We start from the raw sequence: 26,918 nt of genomic DNA on the forward strand, positions 1-26,918 counted from the left end.
AGACCCAACGGGATATAGCTGCTATCAAAGCCAAGCCAACTATTCATCTGCCTCGTCTGTATAAATTGGAAATACATGGGATAACCTTTCATCTGCTAAATAAACTATATCTTCCAGCTCTCAAGGCGATCACTGCTGCAGATATGACAATTGAGACTCTTGATGCTCTGCCTGGAATGATCCAGATATCTGGCTCTCAAATTCAGTCACTTACTCTTGAAGGATATTACAAATGGCCAGAAGTCAACTTGTTACTAGATGCAATCTCTGCCACCATCTCAAGTCTATCTTTTCAGATTCATTATCTGGATATTGAGTTGATTCAGCAGTTGGGTAATAAAGAGCTTCTCCCTTGCCTTACTTCTGTCGCTATAGAACAAGACAGCCAAACTCAGATATCCCTACTAGAGGCTATTGAAGATCTGATTATGCAACCTAATTTGCAAACTCTTCGCTATATTAGCCATTTGCCTATAAACGAGAGAACAGAGAAACAAGCAAGGCAAAAGGCAAGCAAGATGAACAAACTTCAGGGAGTATATATTGCATTTACTTATCTGGACCACGGTCAAGAGAAAGTATGGTATCAAGATAATGTTAGTAGCAGCAGTTCAGAGACTGAGTTTTTCAGTGCTAGTAGCAATATATGAATGTATTTTATTTGAGCATATTTACCATATATGGCTATTTGTGTCTACCTAATAAGGCTAATCCCAATAAGGAGAATCCTAGAAGAATCCTAAGAATCCTAACTATACCTAATTTGGTAATGCTTCTTCAACTTTTTCTCAACTTTTTCCGCACTGGAAAAAAACTTTTTTTCTAGGCTGGAAAAAGTTGAGAAAATAATGAGAAAATAATGAGAAAATAAATTATTTTCCAGCATGGAAAAAGATGAGAAAATAGCCAGTAAATAAGTTTTTTTCTCAACTTTTTCCAGGCTGGAAAAAGATGGGAAAATAGCCAGAAAATATCGATTTTTCTCAACTTTTTTCTCAACTTTTTCCAGGGTGGAAAAAGACAATTTGCCCCCAGTGGAACCACTTTGGGCGCAAAATCAAGACTTTTCAGGAAGATAAAGGTGGAGAGTACATGTCTAATGAGTGGGATAGATATCTCAACTCAGAGGGCATTGTGCGTCGCCATTCGGTGAGGAACAGGCCACAGCAGAATGGAACAGCAGAGCGTGCTAATCGTACCATTGATGAGCATGCTACGGCTATGTTGCATGAGGCAAACTTGCCCCCTTCTTTCAAGGCTTTGGCTGTGAATGCTTACATTCATGTGTCCAACATGCATCCTACTTCTCACATTCCTGAGGATACTACTCCTTATGAATTGTGGTACAAGTCGAAGCCAAGTGTGGCACACCTTCGGGTTTTTGGTTGCCTTGCCTATGTGCATGTGCAAAAGGACAAAAGGCCCACTTCTGGTATTCATATTCAGAAGTGCATCTTTGTTGGCTACCCTCGTGGCGATAGGGGCTGGGCATTCTATAACCCAGCCACCAGGAGGATTGTTATTGCTGAGCATGCTGTGTTTGATGAGCGCTACTTCCCTGGCAATAGCCCTACTCAAATGGCAAAGTGTCCTCGCATTGAGCCTTCTGTCTTCTCTCGTCTCAATCATCTCCCTCCTCCTCCACCTGATGGCATTTATGTTCCAGATGGTGATGATGATGATGACAATGACACTCCTGCTCATCCTATACCAGCCCCTGCTCCAGCACCCCCTTCTCCATCTCCATCTCCATCCCCCCCTCCTAATCTTCCTAACCTGCCAGAGCAAACTCCCCCGCCTTGTCCAGTTGGAGTGGCAGCTAGACGTCGCTTCCATGGTCAGATCACTGAGCATAGAGCTCCGGGGGAGTGGTGGAAGGCTTACAGAGAGCCTACACCAGCTGTATCATCAGGTGAAGAATCATCTGATGATGAGTTGCTTCTTAAACCTGGCAGTGTTATGATTGTTGCCCATGAAGGCGATCCAATGTCTCCTGACTTGCAACGTGCTAACAGTGCCGTTGCTGCTCTTATGAGAGTTATGTTGGCTTCAGATCGTCTTCCGAGGAACCTACCTGAAGCATTGCGAATGGTAGATGGGCATTTATGGGATGAGGCAGCTATCGCAGAGATTCATGCTTTGCTTGAGAACTGTACATGGGAAGTGGTGGACGCACCTCCTGGTGTTAGCCCTATTCGTGCCCAATGGGTCTTTATCAAGAAGTACAAGTCTGATGGTACAATTGAGCGCTACAAGGCCCGGCTTGTTGCTGATGGTCGTAGACAGCGCCCAGGTGTGGATTTTAATGAGACATTCTCTCCCACCTTTAAACCTGCCACCCTCCGCACTATTTTTGCTCTTGCTGCTCAGCATGATATGAAGCTTCGTTCCATTGACTTCTCCTCTGCTTATCTCAATGGGGACCTTGAGGAAGATGTCTATATGACTCAGCCTCCTGGCTTTCCTCAAGGCAGACCGGACCAGGTGCTTAAACTTCTGCGCTCTCTTTATGGCCTGAAGCAAGCAAGTCGGCAATGGTACAAGAAGCTTCTAGGGAAACTTGTTTCCATGGGATTCAAATGCCTCCAGTCTGATCACTCCTGCTATATCTACTCAGATGGCAATGTGCGCATCATACTCCCCATTCATGTTGATGATGGTGTTATCTGTGCCAAAGATGATGCTGCCATTGACCGGGTCATTGCTCAACTTGGCACTTCCTTCAAAGTCAAGAACCTTGGTCCCACTGAGTTCTTCTTGGGGATCAAGGTAGAGTGTGATTCCCAGACTGGAGCCATTTCCCTCTCCCAGCACCAATATGCTGTGGACATGCTTGAGCAGTATGGGATGTCTGATTGTAATCCTGTGCAAACTCCGATGTTGCCTGGTCTTTCCTTGACCAAGGAGATGGGAGCCAAGACAGAAGATGAGTCAAAGCGCTACAAGAGTATTTATCTCTCTGCAGTTGGCTCTCTGATGTACTTGGCTACCCAAACTCGTCCAGATATCTCCTATACAGTCGGAGTTCTTGCCAGATACAACAGCAACCCTGGCCCAGTTCACTGGTCAGCTGTGAAGCATCTGTTCCGCTACATCAAAGGGACACTTGACTTCAAGCTGACTTACACCAAAGAGGCATCTCCTTCATCACACATCTTCACTGCTTATGCAGATGCTGATCATGGTGGCTGCAAGGACTCTGGAAAGAGTACTGGTGGCTACATGATTATGATGAATGGTGCTCCAGTGAGCTGGCACTGGGGGCAAATTGTCTTTTTCCACCCTGGAAAAAGTTGAGAAAAAGTTGAGAAAAATCGATATTTTCTGGCTATTTTCCCATCTTTTTCCAGCCTGGAAAAAGTTGAGAAAAAAACTTATTTACTGGCTATTTTCTCATCTTTTTCCATGCTGGAAAATAATTTATTTTCTCATTATTTTCTCATTATTTTCTCAACTTTTTCCAGCCTAGAAAAAAAGTTTTTTTCCAGTGCGGAAAAAGTTGAGAAAAAGTTGAAGAAGCATTACCAAATTAGGTATAGTTAGGATTCTTAGGATTCTTCTAGGATTCTCCTTATTGGGATTAGCCTTATTAGGTAGACACAAATAGCCATATATGGTAAATATGCTCAAATAAAATACATTCATATATTGCTACTAGCACTGAAAAACTCAGTCTCTGAACTGCTGCTACTAACATTATCTTGATACCATACTTTCTCTTGACCGTGGTCCAGATAAGTAAATGCAATATATACTCCCTGAAGTTTGTTCATCTTGCTTGCCTTTTGCCTTGCTTGTTTCTCTGTTCTCTCGTTTATAGGCAAATGGCTAATATAGCGAAGAGTTTGCAAATTAGGTTGCATAATCAGATCTTCAATAGCCTCTAGTAGGGATATCTGAGTTTGGCTGTCTTGTTCTATAGCGACAGAAGTAAGGCAAGGGAGAAGCTCTTTATTACCCAACTGCTGAATCAACTCAATATCCAGATAATGAATCTGAAAAGATAGACTTGAGATGGTGGCAGAGATTGCATCTAGTAACAAGTTGACTTCTGGCCATTTGTAATATCCTTCAAGAGTAAGTGACTGAATTTGAGAGCCAGATATCTGGATCATTCCAGGCAGAGCATCAAGAGTCTCAATTGTCATATCTGCAGCAGTGATCGCCTTGAGAGCTGGAAGATATAGTTTATTTAGCAGATGAAAGGTTATCCCATGTATTTCCAATTTATACAGACGAGGCAGATGAATAGTTGGCTTGGCTTTGATAGCAGCTATATCCCGTTGGGTCTGTGCATAGATATATGACAAAGTCAATATTTCAAGACAAGGGGCTGCCTCTAGAATATCCAAAGTCAGATGTGCTGGATTATAGACTAGCTTGAAGCATGTCAGTTGTGACCATGGGAATGCCAGGAGAGATAGACTGATTGTGCTCCCCTCGAGCTCCAGGATTTTGAGTACAGGTGTATGCAAGGCCAATGAAGGAATAATAGGTACTTGCTCAGGATTCTCTGATATTCCAAATGTCAGAGTATCCAGCTTATCAAGTTTACAATCTTGAAGAATCCTCTGGAAAGTAGAAACCATATCTTGTGTGTGATATATTGGGTTGAACAACCTCTTCCACTTGATAGAGAATGGTGCTGCCTTTGCTAAAATGACCAATGCTGTTTCACTAAGACTAGAGCGCAGATCCAGTGTTAGAATGTTTGAGTACTGCAAACATCGGAATAGGTGATGCTGTTTATCAGGATTATAACCATAACCATCACTATCAAAGTGATTCCAAAAGGCAGGAGTTGAGAGAACCAGATTCTTCCATTTAAGACAGACAAGAGCAAGAGTAAATGGATCTGCGTCCTTTGCATAATGTTCAAAGATTTCAAGCCAGATTTCATTTGGAATCTGATCTTGAATGAGCTTCCAAAGCTGCTGAGATAGTACACTGCGCAGTTGGACAAGTGTATCTCCTGCTGTATTGATAGATTCAATATTTTTACGGATTACAGCTGCATAAGAGATCTGAATTATCTTCATATAATTAAGCAATGCATAGACATACTCTGGTTATCAGCTTGGCCTATATCCAATGCAAGCAGAGCTTGGAAAACTTTGTCCAGGAGGAAAGTCATAATGAGAGATAGAAAGTAAGCTATGATTACTACATTGATGTATTACTTCATTTGTTCACGCTGCTCATACATTCCTAATGCATGAGCACTACTAAGTGCAAGTTCAATTTCTTTTTCTGTCTTTGCACTTTTACTCTGAAGCATATACTAAGTGAGCTTGTTATAACAGCCCAATGTATACAACATACCTTCAAGATATGAATCTTTTTATAGCTTTTCTCCAATGCTTTAACTGTTGTATCATAGCTAGTTTGAGATCGCTGTAACTGTTCTTGAAGGCTAGCAGTAGATATCTATAATTATCAACTACTCTAGATTTTCTTTCTTTATAAAATATTCTTACCTCTGAGGATTCTTTGTACTCTGCAAAATTTTCCTCAATTTGATTATATTGCCCCTGAGCAAAGTCAATGATAATTAGAAGAATAAACTGGAATAAATAAACCTGAAGTGCATTATAGCCCATTAATGCCTGCTCTAATTGGATGGAAAGCTGGGATATTTCTTGCTGCTGAGTCTTGAATATAGATAAGTTTGACTGATATAATTTTCTGAGCATTGACATACTTGGACTCGATCTTGTTCCTCAGCTAGTCTTGCTTCAAGAGCACTGATTTCATTCTACAACAGTTTAGGCTTGCTCTTTTCAGAAGCATAGAACACACATTAGCTTATAAATGATCAGAATTGATAATATTAGACATATATAATCTTACCTTCTTGGAGTTGGCTCTCAAGTGTCTGAATGTATTCTTGTAGCTCAATATCCTGATCTTCCATAGACACAGCTTGGGACAGCATACTGATAATATCTTCAGACATTTCAGCAGTCTTTCTCCAAGCTTCCTATATGTAATGTCAGCAGACTATTTAATGCAAAGATTTCTTTCAAGTTTGCATACCTGCATAAGTGGATTATGAAATGTAGGAAAGATAACTTCCTCTTTCTCCTCCTCTGTAGAAGTTGAAGTCTGAGAATGATGAAGCAGTTCATAAGAGCTACTATCCTGAGCTGGTATATCCTGCTCTAGGTCTTTGGAACTCGAGGTTTCAGTTTGATCTGATCGCAATAAAAGCTCATCAGAACTGGTATCCTCTTCGGTTTGTATAGTAGATTGTAGAAGAATTTCATCATCATCACTTTGTACTGGGCTGTGACCTCTAGATATAGGAGGATGCAGTCCAGGGATAGATGTAGATGTCTTCAGAAGTATTTCATCATCAGTAGTTTCACTTGAAGACTCTTGTTGAAATACTGAAATCCGTGTGCTTTCCATATTGAAACGATCTGTGTCCCAAGATTCTGATAGAGGTACTCTTGCCAGCTCATTGGCTAGATTGGACACTACTTGATATTCTGAAGAATGAGTTTCTAGACTTCCATCCTCTAGATCTTGAATTGTACTGAGTGACTCCGGCAGGATAATAGGAGTATTTGTCGGTGTTTTAGACAGAAGTATAGCATTCTGCTTCAGCTGTTCATTTTCAACCAGCACCTCTTGATAGTCGACTTGTAGCTGAGCAACAGCCTGCTCTAGACTGCTACACTTGCTTTCCACTACACTGTTCTCCTCAGCAATAGTACTGATTTTGCTAGCCAGTGCATCCTTTTGGTCTGCAAGTTTTTCATAGTCTGCCTGATGTGTTTCTATAATGCTTTTATAGTCAGAGTTTTCTTCCTGTAAAGCACGGCTTTTCTAAAAAAAAGTATAAATGACTTTCTCTATATATCTCTCTTACTTACTTTCAGGATAACCTCTGACTTGGCCTGCTGCTCCTTTAGTCTCTGTTCCAGCTCAGTAATATGCATATCCTGCACTTTATTCTGATTTCTCAGTAAACCAAGCTCGTGTTCCAGTGATTTAACTGTGTTTTGTATATTATTCTGTGATTCCTCAGAGGCTTGCTGATTGATCTCCATTTGCTGGCTACCACAGCTGTTAGTAAAGAAGAGACTATCTAAATAATTGAACTCACATTTTTAATTCTGCTTGAAAATATTGACTTCGCCAGTTCTCTTTGCTGGTCTCAAGAGCTTTAATAGTAGCATCAGCTTCATTTTGCCTCTGTTGATATTGATGTTGCAAGCCTTGATATTGCTCTTGCATTGCAGTAATTTGTGTCTGAAGTGTTTGAATATGATTCTCAAGACCAAGCTCATTGGCAGTTTGCTTAGGCTTGTATCCTGTTAGCATCTCATAATGAGCCTCTGGTGACCTTTATTATATAGTCATGAGTGGATACCTGAAACTAACCAAACACAACTTACCAATTGATCATCTTTTGAGCAGCTGTTGATTTTCCTCTGGAGAGTTATCTAGAGAGTCAAAGCCAATTTCCCGAATATCTGCCTCCAGTTGAGGAAAATCTTCTGGGCCCTTTTGTTGAAGCTGCCTTGGAACAGACTTTCCTTCATTCCACCTATAGAAACAAAGTCCTAGAACGAAAGCATTCATCCTAACTATTGCTCTTACAGCACCTTCATTCTGCATATCTTCAAGTGGTTTCTCAGCATGAGACAGCAATGCTGAAACATTTGGGAGCTTTAATTGGCCAATGCTAGATAAAGATGCCCGTTTGGCCAGTGTGCATAGCATGTCATGCAATAAGGCTAGTTATATTGTACGCTCAAGTGTGACTGCAGTATGTGCAGGTGGTGTCTTTAGACTAATAGGGATTTTACTAATAATATTGTCATTGATTGTTTCAACAAAGTAAAAACATACAAGACACGGAAAACTTTCTCATAAACTGTTCCTAGTATGATTTGCTTTCTCAAATCCTTGATCTCAATATCAAGTAGTTTGAGAAATGTTTTGAGCTCTTCAATTGATTGATGGACATTCATAGTCATGGTTTGTCGATAAGAAAGATAAATTATATAATCAATAGTAATCAAATTATTCATGGGTAATAATGTCAGTCTCTAACCAAGCATTATCATAAATCTGCCTTCCAGTTAGTATGAACCAGTTGTGACAATTAAGACACACCTTTGAAAGAGGAAGTATATGAAAGTAAGTCTTAGTATTGTGGATGATAGGAGTGACTGCACAATGCTGAAGAATATGGTGTGGCTCGATAACCTGCAGATTGGGTGTTTTAATAACCAGGGCCCCTCCCACAATACCATATTGACGATATGGATCAGGAAAGCCCAAATCCTCAGCAGTTCCATATTGTTGAATAATAAAATATGTCAGCTTCAGATCTGTGCCTCCAGGATCCTTCATGAAGAACTGGAGGATTGTTTGAATGATGCCCACTGTCTTCTGGCCATTATGTACAAAGCAAACATGACTATTACAGTCATTTTTACGAATGCCTGTCCGGGCATATTCCAGTCCTTCAAGATGAATGTAATCTAGTAACAATGAATGAGACCTCCAGTCCTGGATTCTAAAGTTTGGGTCCTGGTACTGAGCTGCAATATAGGCTTGCAGTAATGCTTGTTCAGCACTTGAAAGCCAATGAGCAAAGGATTCAAATCTTGTATTCTTATCCAGATCAAAAATCCTTGCAAGCTGCCCAACTTCATTCTGTTTGACTTGGCGCTGATAAACCTGCATTGCATTGCTCACAAGAGATTGAACTTGAGGATTACTGGCTAGAAGAGCACTCAGATTTGCACTATGTGCAGTAGAGTGCATGAAAGTGATCTCCATTTCGCCCTTTTTCATGTTTGTATTAAGTCCTTGAAGGACATGTATGAGTCTCTCATAAAATGCAGCCCCACGAGTATGTCCAGGCCCAAAGTTACGAAGATCTGAGGAAATGTGAAAGCCACAGTGTTGATTGGGATGCACTGTATTTTCTGGAAACAATTCCAGATACTGACTCATATAGCGCAGATAATGTGTGTCAAATATCTGCACTATATTATCAGATGTTTCTCGGCTGCTTGCTGCCCAAATTGCAGACACCAAGTCCATGATATTGTTCAGAATATCCTTGATTCGGCCTGTTTTGTCCCTCCAAAGCCAAATTAGTGCAATTGGCATATGAATGGTGAAAATAATTCTCCAGTTGGCTGCACTGATTTTACCACGTTCTGTGGTACCCCAGTTCTTTGGTGCATGGCCTACCCAGCTTGGAAGAATAGTTCTAGTCATACCATCCCAAATGACAGACATAACATCCTTTCCAAGCACAGGACCAGTATTATTGTCAGAGGTATCATCTTCAGAAACCTCAAGAGTTTCTAGTTTAGTCAGAGAAACCTATAATAATAATATTAGTCAAATTCAGAGAAGCTTTAATTTCTTACATCAGCTGCAAGCCTTCGATGAAGCTCTGGAATAGTGCCCTCAGATGGTAGATGCTTTAATATGCATAGCAGTTCAAAAATCCGTTTTGGATGTCTGGGCGACTTGACATCATTATACAGCTGTGAAATAAGCTTGAAGCATTCTTCCTTCTCAGCAGGTTGAATATTGAGCTCTTGTGCACGTTTGACTATCTCTGCTTGAATAGTTGCAATTTCTGCATTTTTAAGGCTTTCTAGAGACTCTTTTTGCACAGTTCTTGAAGGTATGTTAAGGAGCTGATCATCAGGGATATTGTTATTATCCATCTATCTAATACTTTAGCAAGAAAAAAAAATTAGAAAAAATATCAACATACCCATCTTTTCAAACGCAGAATTAGCCAGTCCCTTCTATCACCAGCTACCCGAAGTCGATGTGCATAACACAGGTACCATAATCCCCTGTACTTGACATTTTTGTGCTGCAAAACTAGTTTCAAAAAGTCATTTTCATGTCGATATTTTTTGATAATCTCCATGATTGCAACCATTTCAGCCTGTAGAATATCATCTGTTTGTGGCTTAGGAGGTCTTGCCACTCTTGCACCACTGCCATCCCCACCATTATGCTGAAGATCAATCATTAGCACTTCTCGAACATAATGTTCAATTAGCCCCAGATCAAGACAATGCATAGGCTCAACTGTTGCCTTTTCAACCACTCTCCAGTATGGCAGACGTAGCAGCTCACTCCATCTGACTCCATTTGCTTGTGCTAAAGCCTTTTGTTCCCCAACAGAACTGGCATCTCTCCAAGCTTGTGCATGCTTCAGATGTGTTTCATGATCTCGTTTAGGCCAGTCAGCCATATTGAGATCCTCAATATAAGCCATTGAGATGAAACAGCCAATGCAGAAGTGTGCAGATGTAGGAGATGTCAAGCCTAGAAATGCCCGTAAAGCTCCCATATCAGCAATAAATGGTATAAGCAAGCCCTTCACAAGACAAGTCATTGCAAACTTGAAGGTGCGAGAGTATAGCACCCCAGGCTCCCAGAACTCCAGAAGACTATTGACAATCAGCCGAAGAAAGTGGCCATACCGGTCCACAGTAGGTCCATCAGGAATAGTCCCAAGGAGACATACATTTTCAAATTGGTATCGCATTGAGGGAGGGAAATTCAGCACATAAAGCCACCATCCAGTTGAAGTAGTAACTTGTTTAGCTGTCTTGTTATAGAATGGATTAAATCCATCTCCTGCCAAACCAAACACTAGTCTGTGCTCATTTTCTGGAGCATTTATAAAGTTTCCCAATGACTTGAGCTCCGGAGAGGACCATATATCAGTCACTCTACCTGTTTCCTGTGCTGCAGCCTTGGGATAGTTGATTAAGATTTCCTCAACTCCAGGTCGAGATAGTAGACGACCAATCCAGTTCTTCAGCACCTGATGAAGATAGATCTGGTTGGGTTTGTACTTCCCATTATCCTGTGTCCACAGTAGATTTCCACAAGGAGCAGAATTAGAAGCAGCTTTTTCAGTACAAGTCAACTGGGCTGGAGGAAGGTTTTTCTGTGGCTGTATGTAGGGTGTCAGAGACCAACACTGTTGACAGCACACATAGCGCTCAGTTTGAGGGTCTAGATTTAACTGTTTGACAATGGTTCGAGGATCTTTAGGGATGATATGTGCATAATGCTGAAGGTCAGGGAAAATATTAAGCAGGTCCCTAAACCCAGCAAGAAGTACAGCACTTCCTACTCGTGTTACTTGAAAAAACTTTGTCATCATCAATGTGGTGATGGTTGCAGCTAGAACAGGAGCTGGCCAGTTTTTAACTCTTGCAAAGTGAACATCTAGATGCTTATATCAGTCATACCTTCAATCTTGAAAAAAAGAATCTAACCATTATTGAATACTACCTTGCCAGATACAATATGGAGTCGCTGTAAATTCCAGTGAAGCTTCTTTTCTTCTTTACAGCGGTGCAGCTCTTGGATAATTCTATCTTCCAATTTAACCTTGCCAGGATATGGAGGAAGAAAATGAGCTTGTCCTAGCAGCTCATGCAACCGGTTTTCCTGTTCAAGGAATATTGTGTTGACTCTCTTTTTAGGGTTTAGCCGGAATAGTCCAATATTTGGAGCTGGATTAATTCTATCTTCACTAAACTCCCCATTGAACTGAGGATCTTTTGCAAAGACTAGAGGTGTTGCCAAGGAAGTTGTTGCCAAGTAAGTTCGAATATTGAGCTCAGATTCAATTTGCTCTGCAATTCCTTGAACTCCTGTATAGTCAACTTTAGATATTAGTTGGAGTAATACAATATTGTAAGTCTAGCCTACTTGGTGTGCTTTGTGGAGGATGTTCCGCTATAAATAAGTTGTTAATGGTTGAGTATGATAATAAGAGTATATCATACTATTAGAGTCCTGTGGCTCTTCTGAAACTATAGATCAGATAAGAAAACATTAATTTAATAGTGAATAAATCTACCATGAGGATCTGATTGAATAATAGAAGGTTGTCTTAATGGAGGCTGTTCATGGAAGGTCTGTTGCTGATTTTGATTTGGAACACCTCTAGATGGAAAGTGTTGGTGCTCTTGAGATGATGAAAATGGCTGCTGGGAGGAGCCTGGCTGATTTTGACTTGGAACACTTCTAGATGGAAAGTATTGGTACTCTTGAGATGATGAAAATGGCTGCTGGGAGGCGGCTGCAGGTATATCTCTCATCTCTGGACCTTGAGCATTATTTTTCCAAACCTGCTGGATATTAGCAATTCGGTCATCTCTTCGATGATTAAAGCGAGTAGAGAGTGTAATAAGAGGCTTTTGGTGATTACAGTTCACTTTACAATCACATCTAGGTTCATTGGTTCTCCAGGACATGATTGCTTTGACAAAGGGTGATTGATTCAAACATTGATGGGTAAAAAAAATACTACATATCAACCGTCCTGCTCATGTTCATCCTCTTTTTCTTCTCTGTCTACATTTGCAGATGAAGAAGCCTTCTTTCCCTTGTCCTTTTGACTAGTTTTACTCTTCTTGACCATAGTTTCCCAGAGAATCCAGTTAGGATGTGAAGTATGGATAGATAGGACTCGGTTTGGATTGGTTGGGTGTACAAGCTTCTCTTTTTTGGTCCACAGTTGTGTGATATTCACCCATTTCTGAGCTTTGTCCACATACCAGACCTCCTTCTCCTTATCTTGTTTGGGGGAATCATAAGAAATGAAGATATCTCCAGGTGATATTTCCTTCAGCTCACTAGGAGGCTCTATCATTGGCTCACTAGTCTTGAAAACCTTGAGAGATCCCTTGTCTGGATATCTGTTGCTGAAGTTCCACTCGAACTTTGTGTATAGTTGGGAGAAATCAGCTTTCTTCTTCTTGGCAGAGCGAGGCTGAGATGACTTTGGGGGGGTTGAAGGAGTTTGGCTAGCAGAGGAAGAAGCTCCAGTGTTAGGGACTCTTGCAGTTTGTATAGTCTCCCTATAATTACATTTTTAAGTTCATGTTTTAAAATTAGTGGAAAATAACCTACAATGCAAGCTGATAAACCATGATTCGTTGTGTAATATCTTTGTGAAGACCAGTTTTGATTTCAGTGGCCATGTTGTTGAAAAATATATCCAAGACAGAGAAAACCATATGCTCCATTGTGATTGGCTGCTTAGCTGCTGCAACAAACATATCAACTGCTTGCTCAATTGTTTTCGCAGTATCGAGATGCTGAGTCAATAAAGCCCTAAGTTGCTCTTTCAATACTTCAAGCTGTGCATTGAGAAGCCTGTCTTGATCCTCCCTTAATTTTATCTTAGTCATGTATACCTTTTTCAAGTACTGAAAATACCTTGCTGGAGTATGACTAGAACTATGAATAGGATAAAGAAACCAAATATCAAGCTCACCTTGTAGTATGACTAGAAATGGATTCATCAGACATGAAGTCATTGTGTTGCTTGCTAAAGCGATGTCTTCGTGGCTATCTATTATTTAGTACCCAAATAATATCTAAACACTATCTACCTACATTATTCTGCATCTTCTCCCCTTGAGAGATAACTCCAGGAAGAGTTGTAGTAATGATTCGCTTTGGAGATTGACTTTTCCCCAGTGAAAAGAATGATGACATGATAGAGAGAGAGAGAGACTGATGTGACACAATACACTGATCATCATATGGAAACAAAGAACTAAATTTAATGACTACAAATCATCTGTAGCTATAGCTAGTAGATCTGCTGCGTTTAGATCTCTCTATACTTTATATTGTAACCATATTTGTTGTCCATTGTATCTGAGCTTATCTAAATCAATTACCAATAGCCCAATGAACATAACTCCTATACAAAGCGGCAAATACCACATCTAAAATGCAGAGAGTTTGAGCATAATTATTAAAACAATTAGTTGCTTACCTTGAAAGATTTTTGCCTTCTGGTTGCCCAAACAAAAATCTTGGTAGCTTCATGTTCCTCAGAACTTCCAGTAATCAACATATGACCATGATCTTGTGGGTTATAGAAATATGCCTAGCAAATGACTGAGCTGACTATGTCATCAATGAAGGAGATTGTACCAATGCTTGAATAATTGAAGCTTCAAAAAGTTAGATGAATTCTGCTAATTAGGAAGAGCCTTACAGTTCTCGCCATCCTGATGATGATCTACTTGAAAAACTGTTCTCTGTCGATTGATGATAGTTACTTGTCCAATAGAGGAGCCAAGGATTGCCAAGTTGGAGTTGATCAGGATGATTGGAAGCTCAAGATTAAGTTCTGGCTCCAGAGGTTGTGGTGTAGTTGGAGAAGTTTCTGATGTGCAGTATCATACCATGCAACTCCAGTAAACATCACTGTTGCTGCAAGGACTTGTCCAGATGGTGAAAGCCCAAGTCCTCCACTAGATATGATTTTAATACAAGTATTCTTTTTACTTCTGTTGACAACATACCATGGTTGACTTAGTGGAATATGCCATTCTGCTGTACCTCGGTAATCATTGTTGACCTTATAGGCACTAGACATTGTTAAATATGATCAGAAAATATAACTTGGTTACTTACAAGATTCCATTATAGGTATAGCCTACAATCACAGTATTATCCTTGGTATTGAATAACACAGTGTGGACTGTATCGCGATCTCCTCCAGGACCTGATCCTGCACGAGGAAGAGTTCGTCGTCCAGACCACAAGTCTGTCAATAAAATATGAGTTTTATGAGTTTCTAAAGGTGAAATGAGCAAACCAATTTGTTTCTGTTTTGCAAGTAAAACACAGTCGTCAAATCCAACTGCAATATGCTTGGAGCTCTGCAGGAATGCCAGACAGTGGACAACGCCTTCAACAGTATATTCATGATAATATCTATCACTATCATCCTATGGCAATGTTAGAATGAATAAAAAAGATGTAGAGCGTAGATTACCCATATATTAAAGGTTGTAACATGTCCTGTGTTCAACCCTACTGTAAGAATATGATTGTCATTCCAGACAATTGCTCTAATCTCTTGCTTCTTGAACAAAAAAGTCTTGCTAAGATTCCATGTTGCCATATTCCAAATATGCAATACACCCTCATCACCTCCTGAAGCGCAGTATTTTCCAGCAGGAGAGATTGCAATGACATTAATACTATCTCCTTCATAACCCTTGAGTGTTTTAATCAACTGGACCTGAGGTGTTGAACTGTGGCTCATGATAGTTCGGGAAAAGCAGAAAATGATATATCATCAAAATGTACAAAACTATGTGTGTTTAATCTGCTCCACTGTCTTTGAAGTAAAAGGAAAGAAATGCTGCTCTTTGGTTTTCTGTAGTTGTTGTACCTTGGCCTGAAGATTTATAGTAGGATATGACCCTTCCCAAGACTCGCATGTTAGTACAACTGCTGCTGATACCTTCTGTTCAAAGTCATGCAGATTAAAGACTTTAGTCTGGCGGTTATACTTTATCAGCATAGCACCAAAGTGAACTAGACATTCCTGAAATTTATTAATAAGTGAACAAGTCTGTGTAAGGTTCTTACATAAAATATGTCAACACTTAGACTGACATTCACTGGCTTGATCGTGAAGTTTTTGACAACTGCTTGATGAAAGCCTGCAAATGCACTAAGTGCAGCTTGATGTTGTGCATAGAAAAATCCGCGTCGTTGCTTGCTCTTCAGTTGAGGGCATCTTCTGATACCATCTCCCATCCAAGGCCTCCATGAAGCTGATATAAACACAGAGTTTCAGCATTGAATAAATGCCAGGCCATGTATCTAACTCTGGTATATGAAACCGTGTAAACATGCCAATTTCTTTGCCTAGTAAACAGATTAAAACTATGTTTCAAATAAAGTAGAGAGCTATACCATGAATAAAACGATTAAGATTGTCAAGCCAAAGACGAGCAATTTGCATAAAGAGAATTTCAGTATCCTGAAATTGATCATCGTTGAACTTGTAGCCGCTGAGACTTTGATGAATTCTGGTGAGAATACTCTGGTCCAGAGTTTCTTTTGTAAGCATAAGCTGCTTAGACACCATAGTATTGTGGGTGGCTACCACTGCCATGAATGTGAAGGGAGGTAGAACCCTAAAACTGTCAGTCTTAAAATAGAAAGACAAGGAACAACTTGCATAACGTCCCCAGTTGTCAACGGTTTTATTGCCCATGTTAAATTGGAGGATGGCACAGCTGGCTCAAATGCTTTCAAACCCTCCAATGTCTGGAGTTTACTCTGGGTATCCCGACCAACATAGCAGATAAGACCACCCTTGATGACGGACATATATACAGCCATTGGACTGCAGGAAATGGGAGTGAAGGATTGCGCAGCATAAATAATGCCAGAGCTAAGATAATTATCCAATGCCTGTGGATCCATTATCTTGCAACCAGTAATTGCCAAGGTATGACGTCTAGCTGCATTGTTAGCATTTAGGGCACTGTATAGGTAAGATCTCAGAGCCTGGGTGTGCATACGCTACATACCGTAGTCCTAGATTTGGGACCATATCTGGCATCTGAATAGGAACATCTGCTGAATAAAATATTGGAGGCTGTTCCTTTTGAAGATCTTCAAGCACATCGTCTATTCTGGAATAATGATAGGACTCGTATGGATTGGAGGGGTGAGATTGACCCAGATCTTTAATCATAAGCACTATTCTCTATATTAAAGAAATGCAAACCATAAATCTTGATAATGCGGCCTGGTGAAACTCCGAAGGCATCCAGAACATCATTATCCAAGTTTACTGGTGGATATGAGCTGCCTTGGCTATCTTTGGTTACAAGAACATGATTGAAAAGCCGTGTTTTGTTTGATAAGATTTCGACGATATTTGGCAAATTTGATTTCTTAGACAACAACTCAAGCTGTGTCACCATAGTAGCATATATGTCTGCTGAATGTGTCGAAGAGCCGTCCTAACAAGTATAAGTTTTATGATCATTATTGACTTTGACGGTACCTTGACTTCAAATGCCATAATGTTCTCAATATCCGTGCCGTCAATTGTGATCGTTGCAATTATCATAATCGGTGGCTTCTGATCTGGAACTGGTGCAATTTGTGGTTCTAGTTCCTCCTAAGATGAAAATTAGCTGTTTTCCATCTGAGAAAACAAGAATATCATACATCTTCTCCAGTGAGATCGATATAGATAATATCTTTCCTTGGCAGAAACACTGTCTTCTTCTGTAAACATATGATTAATGACTCAAATAATATTGGATTATACTTACTTGGTTAATCATACCCTCTGAATTGTCTTCACTGAGTTCATCATCGTCATCTGCAGTTTTTAGCACACCACAGATGTGATTTAAATAAATTCCAACCTTCTGACTCAACAGGCAGGTTGTCATCATCATCATCATCATCACTGTCCTCTTGAACCTTTCGTTTCTTTGCTGGTTGCCTTTGCTTCCTTGAGCTCGAGGATTTGCGCTTGACAGATATTGCTGCTGCCCGTGAAGCCTCATAAGTCTTTCCACCTTCAGAAAACCTTTTTCCAGATGTTGGAGCCTTTTTAAGAGTGGGAAGTGATGGCTCTGGAACTATAGGCGGTGGCTGAGATAACTGAGTCTCAGGTACTACTGTATTGATAACAGATAGTGTTTTTGGATTGATACAGTCTAATTTATTTTTTAGTATCCTCTTGAGAAAGAAAAACACTTACTTGACTCAGAGGATATCGTTGAGGCAAGTCGTAAAATCTCTAAACATCATTCTAGTCAAGTCTTTGGCACATTTATAAACAATACCTGTCACAACTCTTTCTGTCTCAGGTATGGTAGCATCTGAAGAAGTCAGTCCTACGGTATGGTCAACAAAATAGATTGTTAGTGCTAGCTTCCATACCTCTATTGAGATCAGCATTGCGACTATATGCAGCATTCATTCCATTAGCCAGGCCTCCAGCATAATCCAGTTCCAGTGGCTCCGGAGAAGAAGAAGAGAAAAACAGAGGCTGAGAACTGTGTTGTATAAAGTCTATGAAGTATGGAGAAGCTGATTTTTTATGAATACTGTCAAAACTTACCTTGATCATCCATAGACATATCTTCAGGTATTTGTGTATGAACAAAGTCTTTTTCAGAACTTATTAGAATAGAAGCTATACAATGTGATCTCTCTTACGCTGAATATCCTGAAACTCAGCCACAAAGCTGCTTTGTCCGAGTACTGTGTGATTATATGGTTGTTGATCATGAGAAGTTTGTACAGCTGGCATTTGAGTTAGCAATATATACATATAGTTGACTTATACTTACGTTCTTCAATTATTACTGGAGGGGATACTGGAGCTAGAGCAATCATGAGACTCTGTATAATGATAGTTACTCCTACCATTCTCAATAGCTGCTATTGGACCGGAGCTTGCTGAAGAATCTTTCAGATAGGTGAGATACAATAGTATAATATTTATTATGACAGACCTGCGATAACTAACGACTGTGACTGAACAGGCTCTATCATGAGATTGTTGGATCCAAAATCTGGTTTCAACTGGATAAGACTATCATCTTCACATACTATAAAAAGAATCAGAATTACAATGATAAAAATATCTTAATTTGCACGTACAGAACCATTTCGTTGTGGTAGTCAGAGTAATAGCTGAAGCCTCTGTTACCAGATCAAACAAGACACCTTCAACTGTTTTCTCTCCATTGACTACTTGAAACAGTCGCTTCCAGATCAGATTCTCAATCGTCAATATATCATCTGGCCGTTGAGAACCAAGACATTGGTGAAGCTATATTTATTTCAAATTAGTTATCGTCCTTTTAAAGTCCGCATCGCATACCTTGTACATTTGCAGTGTGTTATAGTGGTGCGAGTGAAACTGAATAGGAACCAGAAGGACCAGTGGAGATAGATAGAGCAGAAGCTTCATGACGTTGCTTAGTTTGGTAAAGGAGGAGGAGACCTTTTCGATGAATTTCTCTATTTCTGAAGGGCTCTTTTTCTTTGTTGCTTGCTCTTCTTCTTGCTCTTGGTCCTTCTCAGATTCCTTAATCTGCTCTGCAATCTCCAATATAGCCTTAGGCCTAATACTCTTATTGAGATAATTCAGAATAAGCAATTGCTATTCACACCTCTCTGATAACCAGTGTGTAAGCTCTTTAACAGTTGGAAAGGTCGAATGCTATAGATATATAAGTATAGTGATTCAACAGAGCAAAGTTCAAATACCTCCTGGTACCATTTTATACAGAGTACAGCTGCATGCCAGTTCATTCGAATCTTTGCTGCCTTGTCTGGCAGAACAAGATATCGGATGGCATTAATGATAATCTCGTCTTCAGTTGCTCGCTGGCCGTTGTAAGCCTCTCTGCCCTTTCTGTCCTCTTTGATAATGTTGATTCCTTTGTACCACAGTGATTGCCAATCCCCAAAATGCCCATTGAGGAGTTGAAGAATATCGGAGCTATGGATATAGGAAGGAAAGCGATATCGAGAGAGGACTTTTGTTGAGGGCTCCCATCCATATTGTTGTAGAAATTTGCCAAGCATATTGAGAAGTAGAACCGGGTCGTGCCGAAGTTTAAGGTCAGTAATTCTCGTGTCATACTCGTCAAAGCCAAAAATAACAAGTGCATCGCGTTGGGCAAATGTCATTGGTGTTAGGGGGAAAACGATATGCTTTTGCAGATTTTGAGCCATTTTCTGCTTTCTGAATCAGCAACCAATAGCAGAGTGCCACAATGAAAAATCAAACAGTAAAGTTGATTCTCCTCTACAGCCAGAGGTAAGTGAATCATAAGATGATTACTGTATGATATCCACAGACCTCCAATGAGATATTGATGAGATCCAGTTGAGTCCAGCTCTCATTATCCAGACCATCGATAGGAAAGGACAGTTGTTTCAACAATGGAGAGTTGGTAGCAAAACAAGTACTAGAGAAGTGTTAGATATTCCTGTTCGGCTTGATCATAACTAACCTGTTTAACACAGAGGAGCTTGACATTGAATAATGTGCAAAGGTGAGCAAGGCAAGAAATGTTTCTGATTACTCATATCTTATTACGAAGTTAGTCACGTTCCTTCCCCAGCACCTCAGTCTACCCTGAACCTAGACCTCTTAGGGTTATCAACCCCCCTCAAACCCTCCACCTAAGAGGCCCCAGAAAGTGGAGCTCTTCCACTGGCTGGGATTTTGCCACTGGGGGTGGAGGGCACCCCACCTGTCACATCACAATACTGTGGAGGTCACCACCCTAGCTGCCCCTTTCAGGCCTTTGGTTTTGCCTGTTTTATAGCCTATATAGTGGTAATGAGCCAGTCTAGCTAAGTGATAGACCTTATATGATCTAGTAGCTACCTAGGGCAATGGGCCTGACCCTTTGCACTGCCAGTAAGAGAGCCTGATGATAGCCCCAGTATCAGCTGGTATGAGCTGATTGAATGAATAGCTTCTTCAGAAAATTAAATGCTACTATTAATAAACTTAACTGAAGCCTTACTTATAAGTAAGCAGTCTCATTACATGTGGACCTGACTCTATTTACTACCCTAGCCAGCAACAGAGCCTAATGATAGTCCTAGTATCAGCTCATTAAATACATTGGTCATTTGAAAAAAAAAAATTAAATTCTTTATTAAAAAAAAAAGACTACTAATAGTCTCATTACATAATCATATACCATTATACACATGTGATTAATAACTTATGTTTTATAGCATTAATATTGGATGGTCTTGCTTGTGAACTCTGTATTGTGGCTTTTATTTAGATTATTGATTGCTGACCATCAGACTGTGTTGTTTAGAATGAACAGAAAAGAAACCAGTAGCAAAAGGAAAAAAGACAGAGCAAGATGCTTTAACAAAGGTCTTGACCGGGTCCCTATCATGATCTTCCCTCCTGCCATAACAGGAAATTGAACACCTCACATGATCATTGTTGATCAGTGGAGGGTTCCATTATGCTGGCAGGAGGGCTGGTGGACAGTTCCACCACCAGGGGTGGAGGGCTGATGGAGGTTTCCATGGTGGAGCCAGCAGGGCTGGTGGAAGCATCCCCAGTGGCATGATGCATAGTCCCACTTAGCTGAGGGAAGGGTAATGGATAGTACCACAGGGAGGAAGGCCAAGCTATGGATTGTGCCTCCCTTCCCTTGACTTCATCCACACCCCATGGCATTCTCCACAGGTGCCCTCCCCAGACATGGCATTCTCCACCCTGGACAGGCACACCCTGGGGTTCTATCCTCCTAGCTTCCCCTCAGGCCTGTGGAACAATCCTCTCCCTCTGGCTGGGACAGTGGCTCCCTCCATGTCGCGTCGCGTCGCGTCACGTCGCGTCACGGTCACAAGCTGTTTAGGTAAGACAATACATCTATGAACAGATAAGACTGCCTACTTATGGTTGGCTTAATTCCTTTTTCCAACATAATCTGCAGGCCTAAACTACTCATACACAGGACAGCCATCCAGGTGGCCCAGAATCGTGTTGCGGTCACGGGCAGTGTTGCGGTCACGGGACATGTCGCGTCGCGTCGCAGTCATGGGTCCCAGCAGACAGCCCATGATCCTGTCGTGGTCACGAGAGATGTCACGGTCACGGGATATGTCGCGTCGCGTCGCGGTCATGGGCGCAAACTTCTTTTTCCTCCAGGGGGCCACGATCATCGTATCGCGGTCACGGGACGTGTCGCGTCGCGTCGCGGTCATGGGACCTCAGTCACTCTGAACGAACACGCTTTTAGCATAGCTTATGGGAATACATTCAGGTAATAAAAAAGTCATTGTCATCTTCTTCTCCAGCTTCCCCATCTTCTTCTACAACTCCCCGATCCAACAGGCTCAGAACTGGAATGAGTGCTGGATCATCTTCCGCATCTTCCTCCAAGACTCCTTCACTCTCTGAATCTGAACCTCCCTCCTCGGTTTCTGCTGGAGGGAGCCTTGCTAATCGCGCTCTCAAGATCGCATCACTTGATGGACCCCAGTCTGGGACACCAGGTGGCACGACCAACGAGTCGAGTGAGCGCTTCCACTTCAATAATAGATCGAGGAGGAATTCGCGCCGACAGAGAAGCTGATAACCCAAGGGCTCTAAGGATAATGAGGACTTGATAAAAACAAAGTTAAGTAACATACCTTCGTTACAATCAGCCAAAGCTTCTCCAAGAGCTGCCCACTCTGTAGAAAACCACACCCTCAGGTGTCCATGCTCGCGTCTCAACCGCTCTGACTCTTCTATCGCCCGTTGCTTGCGATGGAGCGCGCGAATCCACCCCCTCAGCTCAGCGTTAATTAACGCCTCAGGAAGTTCGCCGTCCTCTGGTAAGCCACCAAGTCCAACCTCCAGCCACAATGCATCGCTGGCGTCGAGGGAGAACACGTCCGATTCGTCTAACTCAAGTGGAGCAAGGGCTTTGGGCGGTGCTTTGCCACTTTTGATGAGTCTTTCTATCTTCTTGACCGAAGTGTTGTAAGTTTTCACTAGTTTTTTCAAACCAGGCTCGCGTTTCTTAATCGCAGCAGCAGCATGCTCGTTCTTCTTTTTCTCTAATTATTGTCAACTTTTGAAGATCATCCAGGAAGAAACCTCGTACCGCTGCTGGAGCGTCGCACTGAACGCTCAATGGGGTCGAACTCCATCTTGCGAGCGCGAAACTTCTGGAGAATCCGCTCGTGCCCAGTAGAGGCATTCACGACCTCGGAGAAGTACTCCTTGTAGCGAAGCAGCTTCAGTGTTGCCGTGTCGCCAGTCCCTAGCTTGTTCTCGTTCTTCCGCTTGTTCTTCTTGACCTTGCGGAGGGCGCTCTCGAGCTCGGCAAGACGCTCCTGCTGTGCTAGAGCTTGGTCCCCTGTCAATTCGGCCAGAGAGAGCTCCAGCTTTCTAATCTTGCTGCTCAGCGTTTCGATACTGCGTTCTGCGGCAAAGACAGCATTGATTGTTTGCTGCCCTTGGTTTTTGGACCGACCTGGGGATCAGTGAGTACGATTGAAGCTTCATGAGCTCGGAAGACAAACGTGAAATGGGCTGGGTTTGAAATGCCACCTGTTCCTGCCATTTGGCCAGAAGCTCTGCCTCCGATAGTGGGCAGGCCTCCAGCACCTTCTCCGCCTCGCGAACGCTTGCCTCGCAATGAAGGGTTCGGCGTTGAAGCCAGGAGCCCAGAGATTGCAATGTTCTCTGGGTATTATGTGCAAGTTGGAGATCCAGCACGAAGACACGTTGATTTTCCTGTAAACAGTTAGTTGATGTAATCGACCCAACAAACAAGACAGACTTACCCCACAAACGCGGAGATGAGCGATTAGGTGGCAGATCGAATTCCAGAGTCGCTCAGCACATTCTCCGTTTTCCTCCCCAAACCCCACACACTTTTGGGGATGGTATATGAGCTGACATGCCCAGATGTGGGCAAACGCGTGGAAAACCGAGACGGCCCAGGCAATTCGGTCCTTGTAGCGATCCAGGAAGCCCCATTTCTCGCAAGACCGCTCGGTTAGGCAGGAGATATCGTAGAGCAATCCCAGTTTGATGCTCAGCGGCAGATGTTGCATTAGCTGTTCGATGAGGAGGAAAACGTAGTACTGCTTCTCCCCAGCGCTATGCATATTGACGAGAAATAAAGGGACATCGTGGCGGCAGACGAGAGCCATAAGACCCGTTTCAGTGAAGAAACGAGTGCTCGCCTTCTCGCGCGACTCATCAGCAGCTTTGAATGACTTTTCGCAGGCGTTGAGTGCTGACCGCGGCACCTTTAAGTTGCCTTCGTAACCATCTTCTTCATCCTCCATATGATCGTCCATTGGTTTAGCCCGTTTCCTTTGGCTTCGGCCAGACGGCGCTCGCACTCCTTCGACATACGCTTCCATTGCATTAGCTGTTGCCCTGTCAATAAAGACACTATCTGGATGCCTTCTCGGGGGATCGGGACCGCTTCCGCGGGCTTGTTTGCGCCGTTTCTGGGTGAAGTTTCCGTCGATGCAGACAGCCACATCATACACTTGAGTGGCATCGCGTTTAAGTCCAGCCGAAACATGCTGGACATTTACTGATTAGGTAGTCGCTAGGTCTGGAGCGTGGAGGAGGGTCGGGGAATGGATTGGATGGTGGCTTTCGAGCTTCGTCCTCAGAGTCTTCTGCGTCGCGATCAAGTTCATGCCGACTACGCTTTTGGCCACAAGACGAGAATGATACTTGTGGGTGGGGCATCTCTGGGGCCATTTCCTCTCGCTCGTCACTTGTTTGGACCAGCGCCTCCGTGTCTGCATCGTGTGCATCTCGGGCGAGTGTACGAGCAGCGACGAGAGCATTGTCGACGTGTTTCCGCGCCATTACTACGACCTGAGTATACCATTGTAGGGCGTTGTTGAATCGAAGGCGAAGTTCCTGTGCCAGTATTAGCGTGCTCAAATAGCCAACCAAGAAGGAAACATACACCGCTAAAGAGCCTTAGCCCTCGTTCAGCCAGTGTCTCTTCAAGCGCACGGCAAAAGGCTGTGTTGTTGGGAGAAATGTGCAGAAACAGGTTTCGCACAAAGTCAAGCAGAGTGATGTCGACGGCGAGTGTTGGATTACACGGACTGCAAGCAAAGAATCCGGCTCGAAGTAGTTGCCTCGGGGCAGCCGCGTTGCTGCAGGTGCAGAGCTGGAGCGTGGTTTCGCTGATGTCTACATTGGAATTAACAATGGGTAAGGAATGTCGCAAAGTCTCACCGTTAAATTGTATCAGAGTCACCTTCAACACTCTCTTATTGCAGGGGCAGTGACGAACGGGAGCAGAAAGCCGTTCAATATAGCGTAGGGATTCAGTCTTGTGTTGAATCTCCAGCAAATCTTGCACCAACTCGGGCATCATTTGTGACCAATTATAGAATTGAGCAGCACGTTTTTGAGACCCGACTCCAGGTATATCGGGTTCGGGTTCATAGGTTAGAAAATCTGGCTGTGGCAGGGCTTCAGGTGTTGCTGGTCGTGTAGTCTTGGTCGGCGAGCGTAGAGGTTTGTGAGCACGGTGCAACACCGCAGTCCGGTCGCGGCTGCCGATGGCCAGGATGCCAGATTTCTTAGGGGACTGGTTGTTGCGATGGCGAAGTGGCGAGAGCTGCTCGTGCCCGCCACCTCCGAGTTCTTCTCCTCGTTGAAGCTTTTGAACGTGGCTAAAGGGTAATCGCATGATGAGAGGAGGTGTTGCGACCGTTCGGTGGCATTCGGTCCGAGCTGGCCATCACGTGTGATCAACATCGGCCTTGAGGGCTAGCCGTGGCAATCAACCACATCAATGCGCCCACCGCATCAATGCGCCCACCGCATTGTCCTCCTACTGTGGTCAGGGTATATAAGTGCAGCAGGGCTAGCCTAGCCAGTCGCAAACTTACCCATCGATCAACTCCTCACCATGTCGCACGCGTTCCCTCGCCATGATATTCGCCACTATTTCATCCCCGCTTACCAGCCGCGTCGACACGTCGCTACGGAGGCTTCCGACGCCCAAGTGATGGCAGCTATTGGGCATCTCGGCCTCGGCCCGACTGCCGCTGCCTGGTGTCAGTCCTCTGCGTTTCCTTGTTGTTCTGCGCTTACCTTCTCCACAGTAATTAATGCCAGTCGTAACGGCGAGCTGCGATATGTTTGCGACAACGATAACACTATCACAAGCAGTGTGTTATTATCATTATCGTTGTTTCAATATTCCTAACCAATTGCTTACCAGTTCTTCCTAAACCCAATTATGAAGCGTCTTACTACGCATTCGAGCTCGCCCAAGACTTCGACGCTGTCCAAGCCGCGCAAACCGAAGCACAGACCCGCCTCGACTCCGCCTCCAACGAGAATCCACATTCGGACGAGCACTTGGATGCCTTGCTCCTTTGGTTCCATGCTTCCCCGACGAAGTTTCGAGTAGCGTTCCTTGCCCAACGCCATGACGCCCTTTGCCAACGAATCGAAGCTGATTTGGGTTATCTGCAGATTTAGTAGAATATAATGTACATTTTGTAGTCGTATGTACAAGTGTTTTGTTTATACGTTCTAATGTATCGGTTATATCATTCTAGTTAAAGTCAGTCGCTAAGATATCGCCAATGTCTTCATTCTCAGCTCGGCACAAACACACAAGATGAAACAGTTCGTGTGGCCGATTCACGGCACCAAATGGGCCAGTCGGCTCTGCAGGAAACTGTACCTTAACCACCCGCTCCCAATGTAAGGTTTCCCTCGGTAAGACGAGCGCATACTGGCCGAGACGTTGCGTGGATCCCGAAATATCCGGGCCGATAATAATGACCCGTCCCGGGCTTGCGCTAATAGATGCGCCTGATTCGGTCGTTCGACACGGGACGAGAGCGGGCGCGGGCATAGCTATCTTCTTGTTTGTAGGCTCCTTGATAAATGCGATGAGATTTCGTTCAATCGATTCTTGTGTTAAGGGCCTAGCGAGAGGATAGAGATGCCCCACGCTATTGGCGGCCGCGTATTGTGGGTTTCGCATCAGACTATTGAGGCGGGAGAAACGTCGGGCAACATATTGAAGCCCTGCTTCATCTACGACCTGAACGTCTACTCGTTTTTCAACGAGTTGTGGCAGCAGCAACCATGTTCCGTTCAGTTCATCGATGAGAGGCGGGGCGCCATACATCTGGAGGAACGGGTCAGGCGGCGGGGGCGGGGTGGGCATTCTTGGCACATCGACAAGCTCGACATCGGGGGTCATTCGTGGGGGTGGGCGCGGATGGTGGAATGGGCCGGACGCGGAGATTAATCAACTCACAGGCGTCCCCGAGAATCTTGGCGACATGTAGCAGTTGCCACGTCTCTTCCTCTACGACGTAGTTGTAGGGCAGCAGGACTTCCTGTTGACCAGCTTCCAGAACAAGCAGTAGCGTCAGCTGGGAGTAGTCTGGCCCGTACAAATTAGGGTCAGGTCGCGTTGTTTTCCACATGTAGTCCAGCACAGTGCCATATCGCCCCTTGAGATGGTGGGGGCCAGAGACCATGATCCGCGAGTCTCTCAGCCAATTCTCGTTGTCCCGCAGAGATTGACGCCGAAATCGCTTTT

General features: G+C 43.1%; 1 protein-coding gene across 1 annotated transcript; it reads right to left on the reverse strand.

The window, feature by feature from the left end:
• Positions 1 to 21,833: 21,833 nt before the first annotated feature.
• Positions 21,834 to 25,037, reverse strand: MIND_00229200 (CxC2 domain-containing protein; the record flags this gene model as incomplete). The annotated part of the gene is made up of 6 exons (XM_037359178.1): positions 21,834 to 21,957; positions 22,577 to 22,832; positions 22,882 to 22,990; positions 24,059 to 24,250; positions 24,300 to 24,532; positions 24,578 to 25,037. 6 exons carry the CDS (start codon positions 25,035 to 25,037, stop codon positions 21,834 to 21,836), a joined length of 1,374 nt encoding a protein of 457 aa, XP_037224273.1.
• Between the last annotated feature and the right edge of the window lie 1,881 nt (positions 25,038 to 26,918).

Source organism: Mycena indigotica (genome assembly GCF_014461135.1).
Source record: "Mycena indigotica strain 171206Taipei chromosome Unknown Mind.scaff0002, whole genome shotgun sequence".
In the NCBI taxonomy this organism is placed as follows: domain Eukaryota; kingdom Fungi; phylum Basidiomycota; class Agaricomycetes; order Agaricales; family Mycenaceae; genus Mycena; species Mycena indigotica.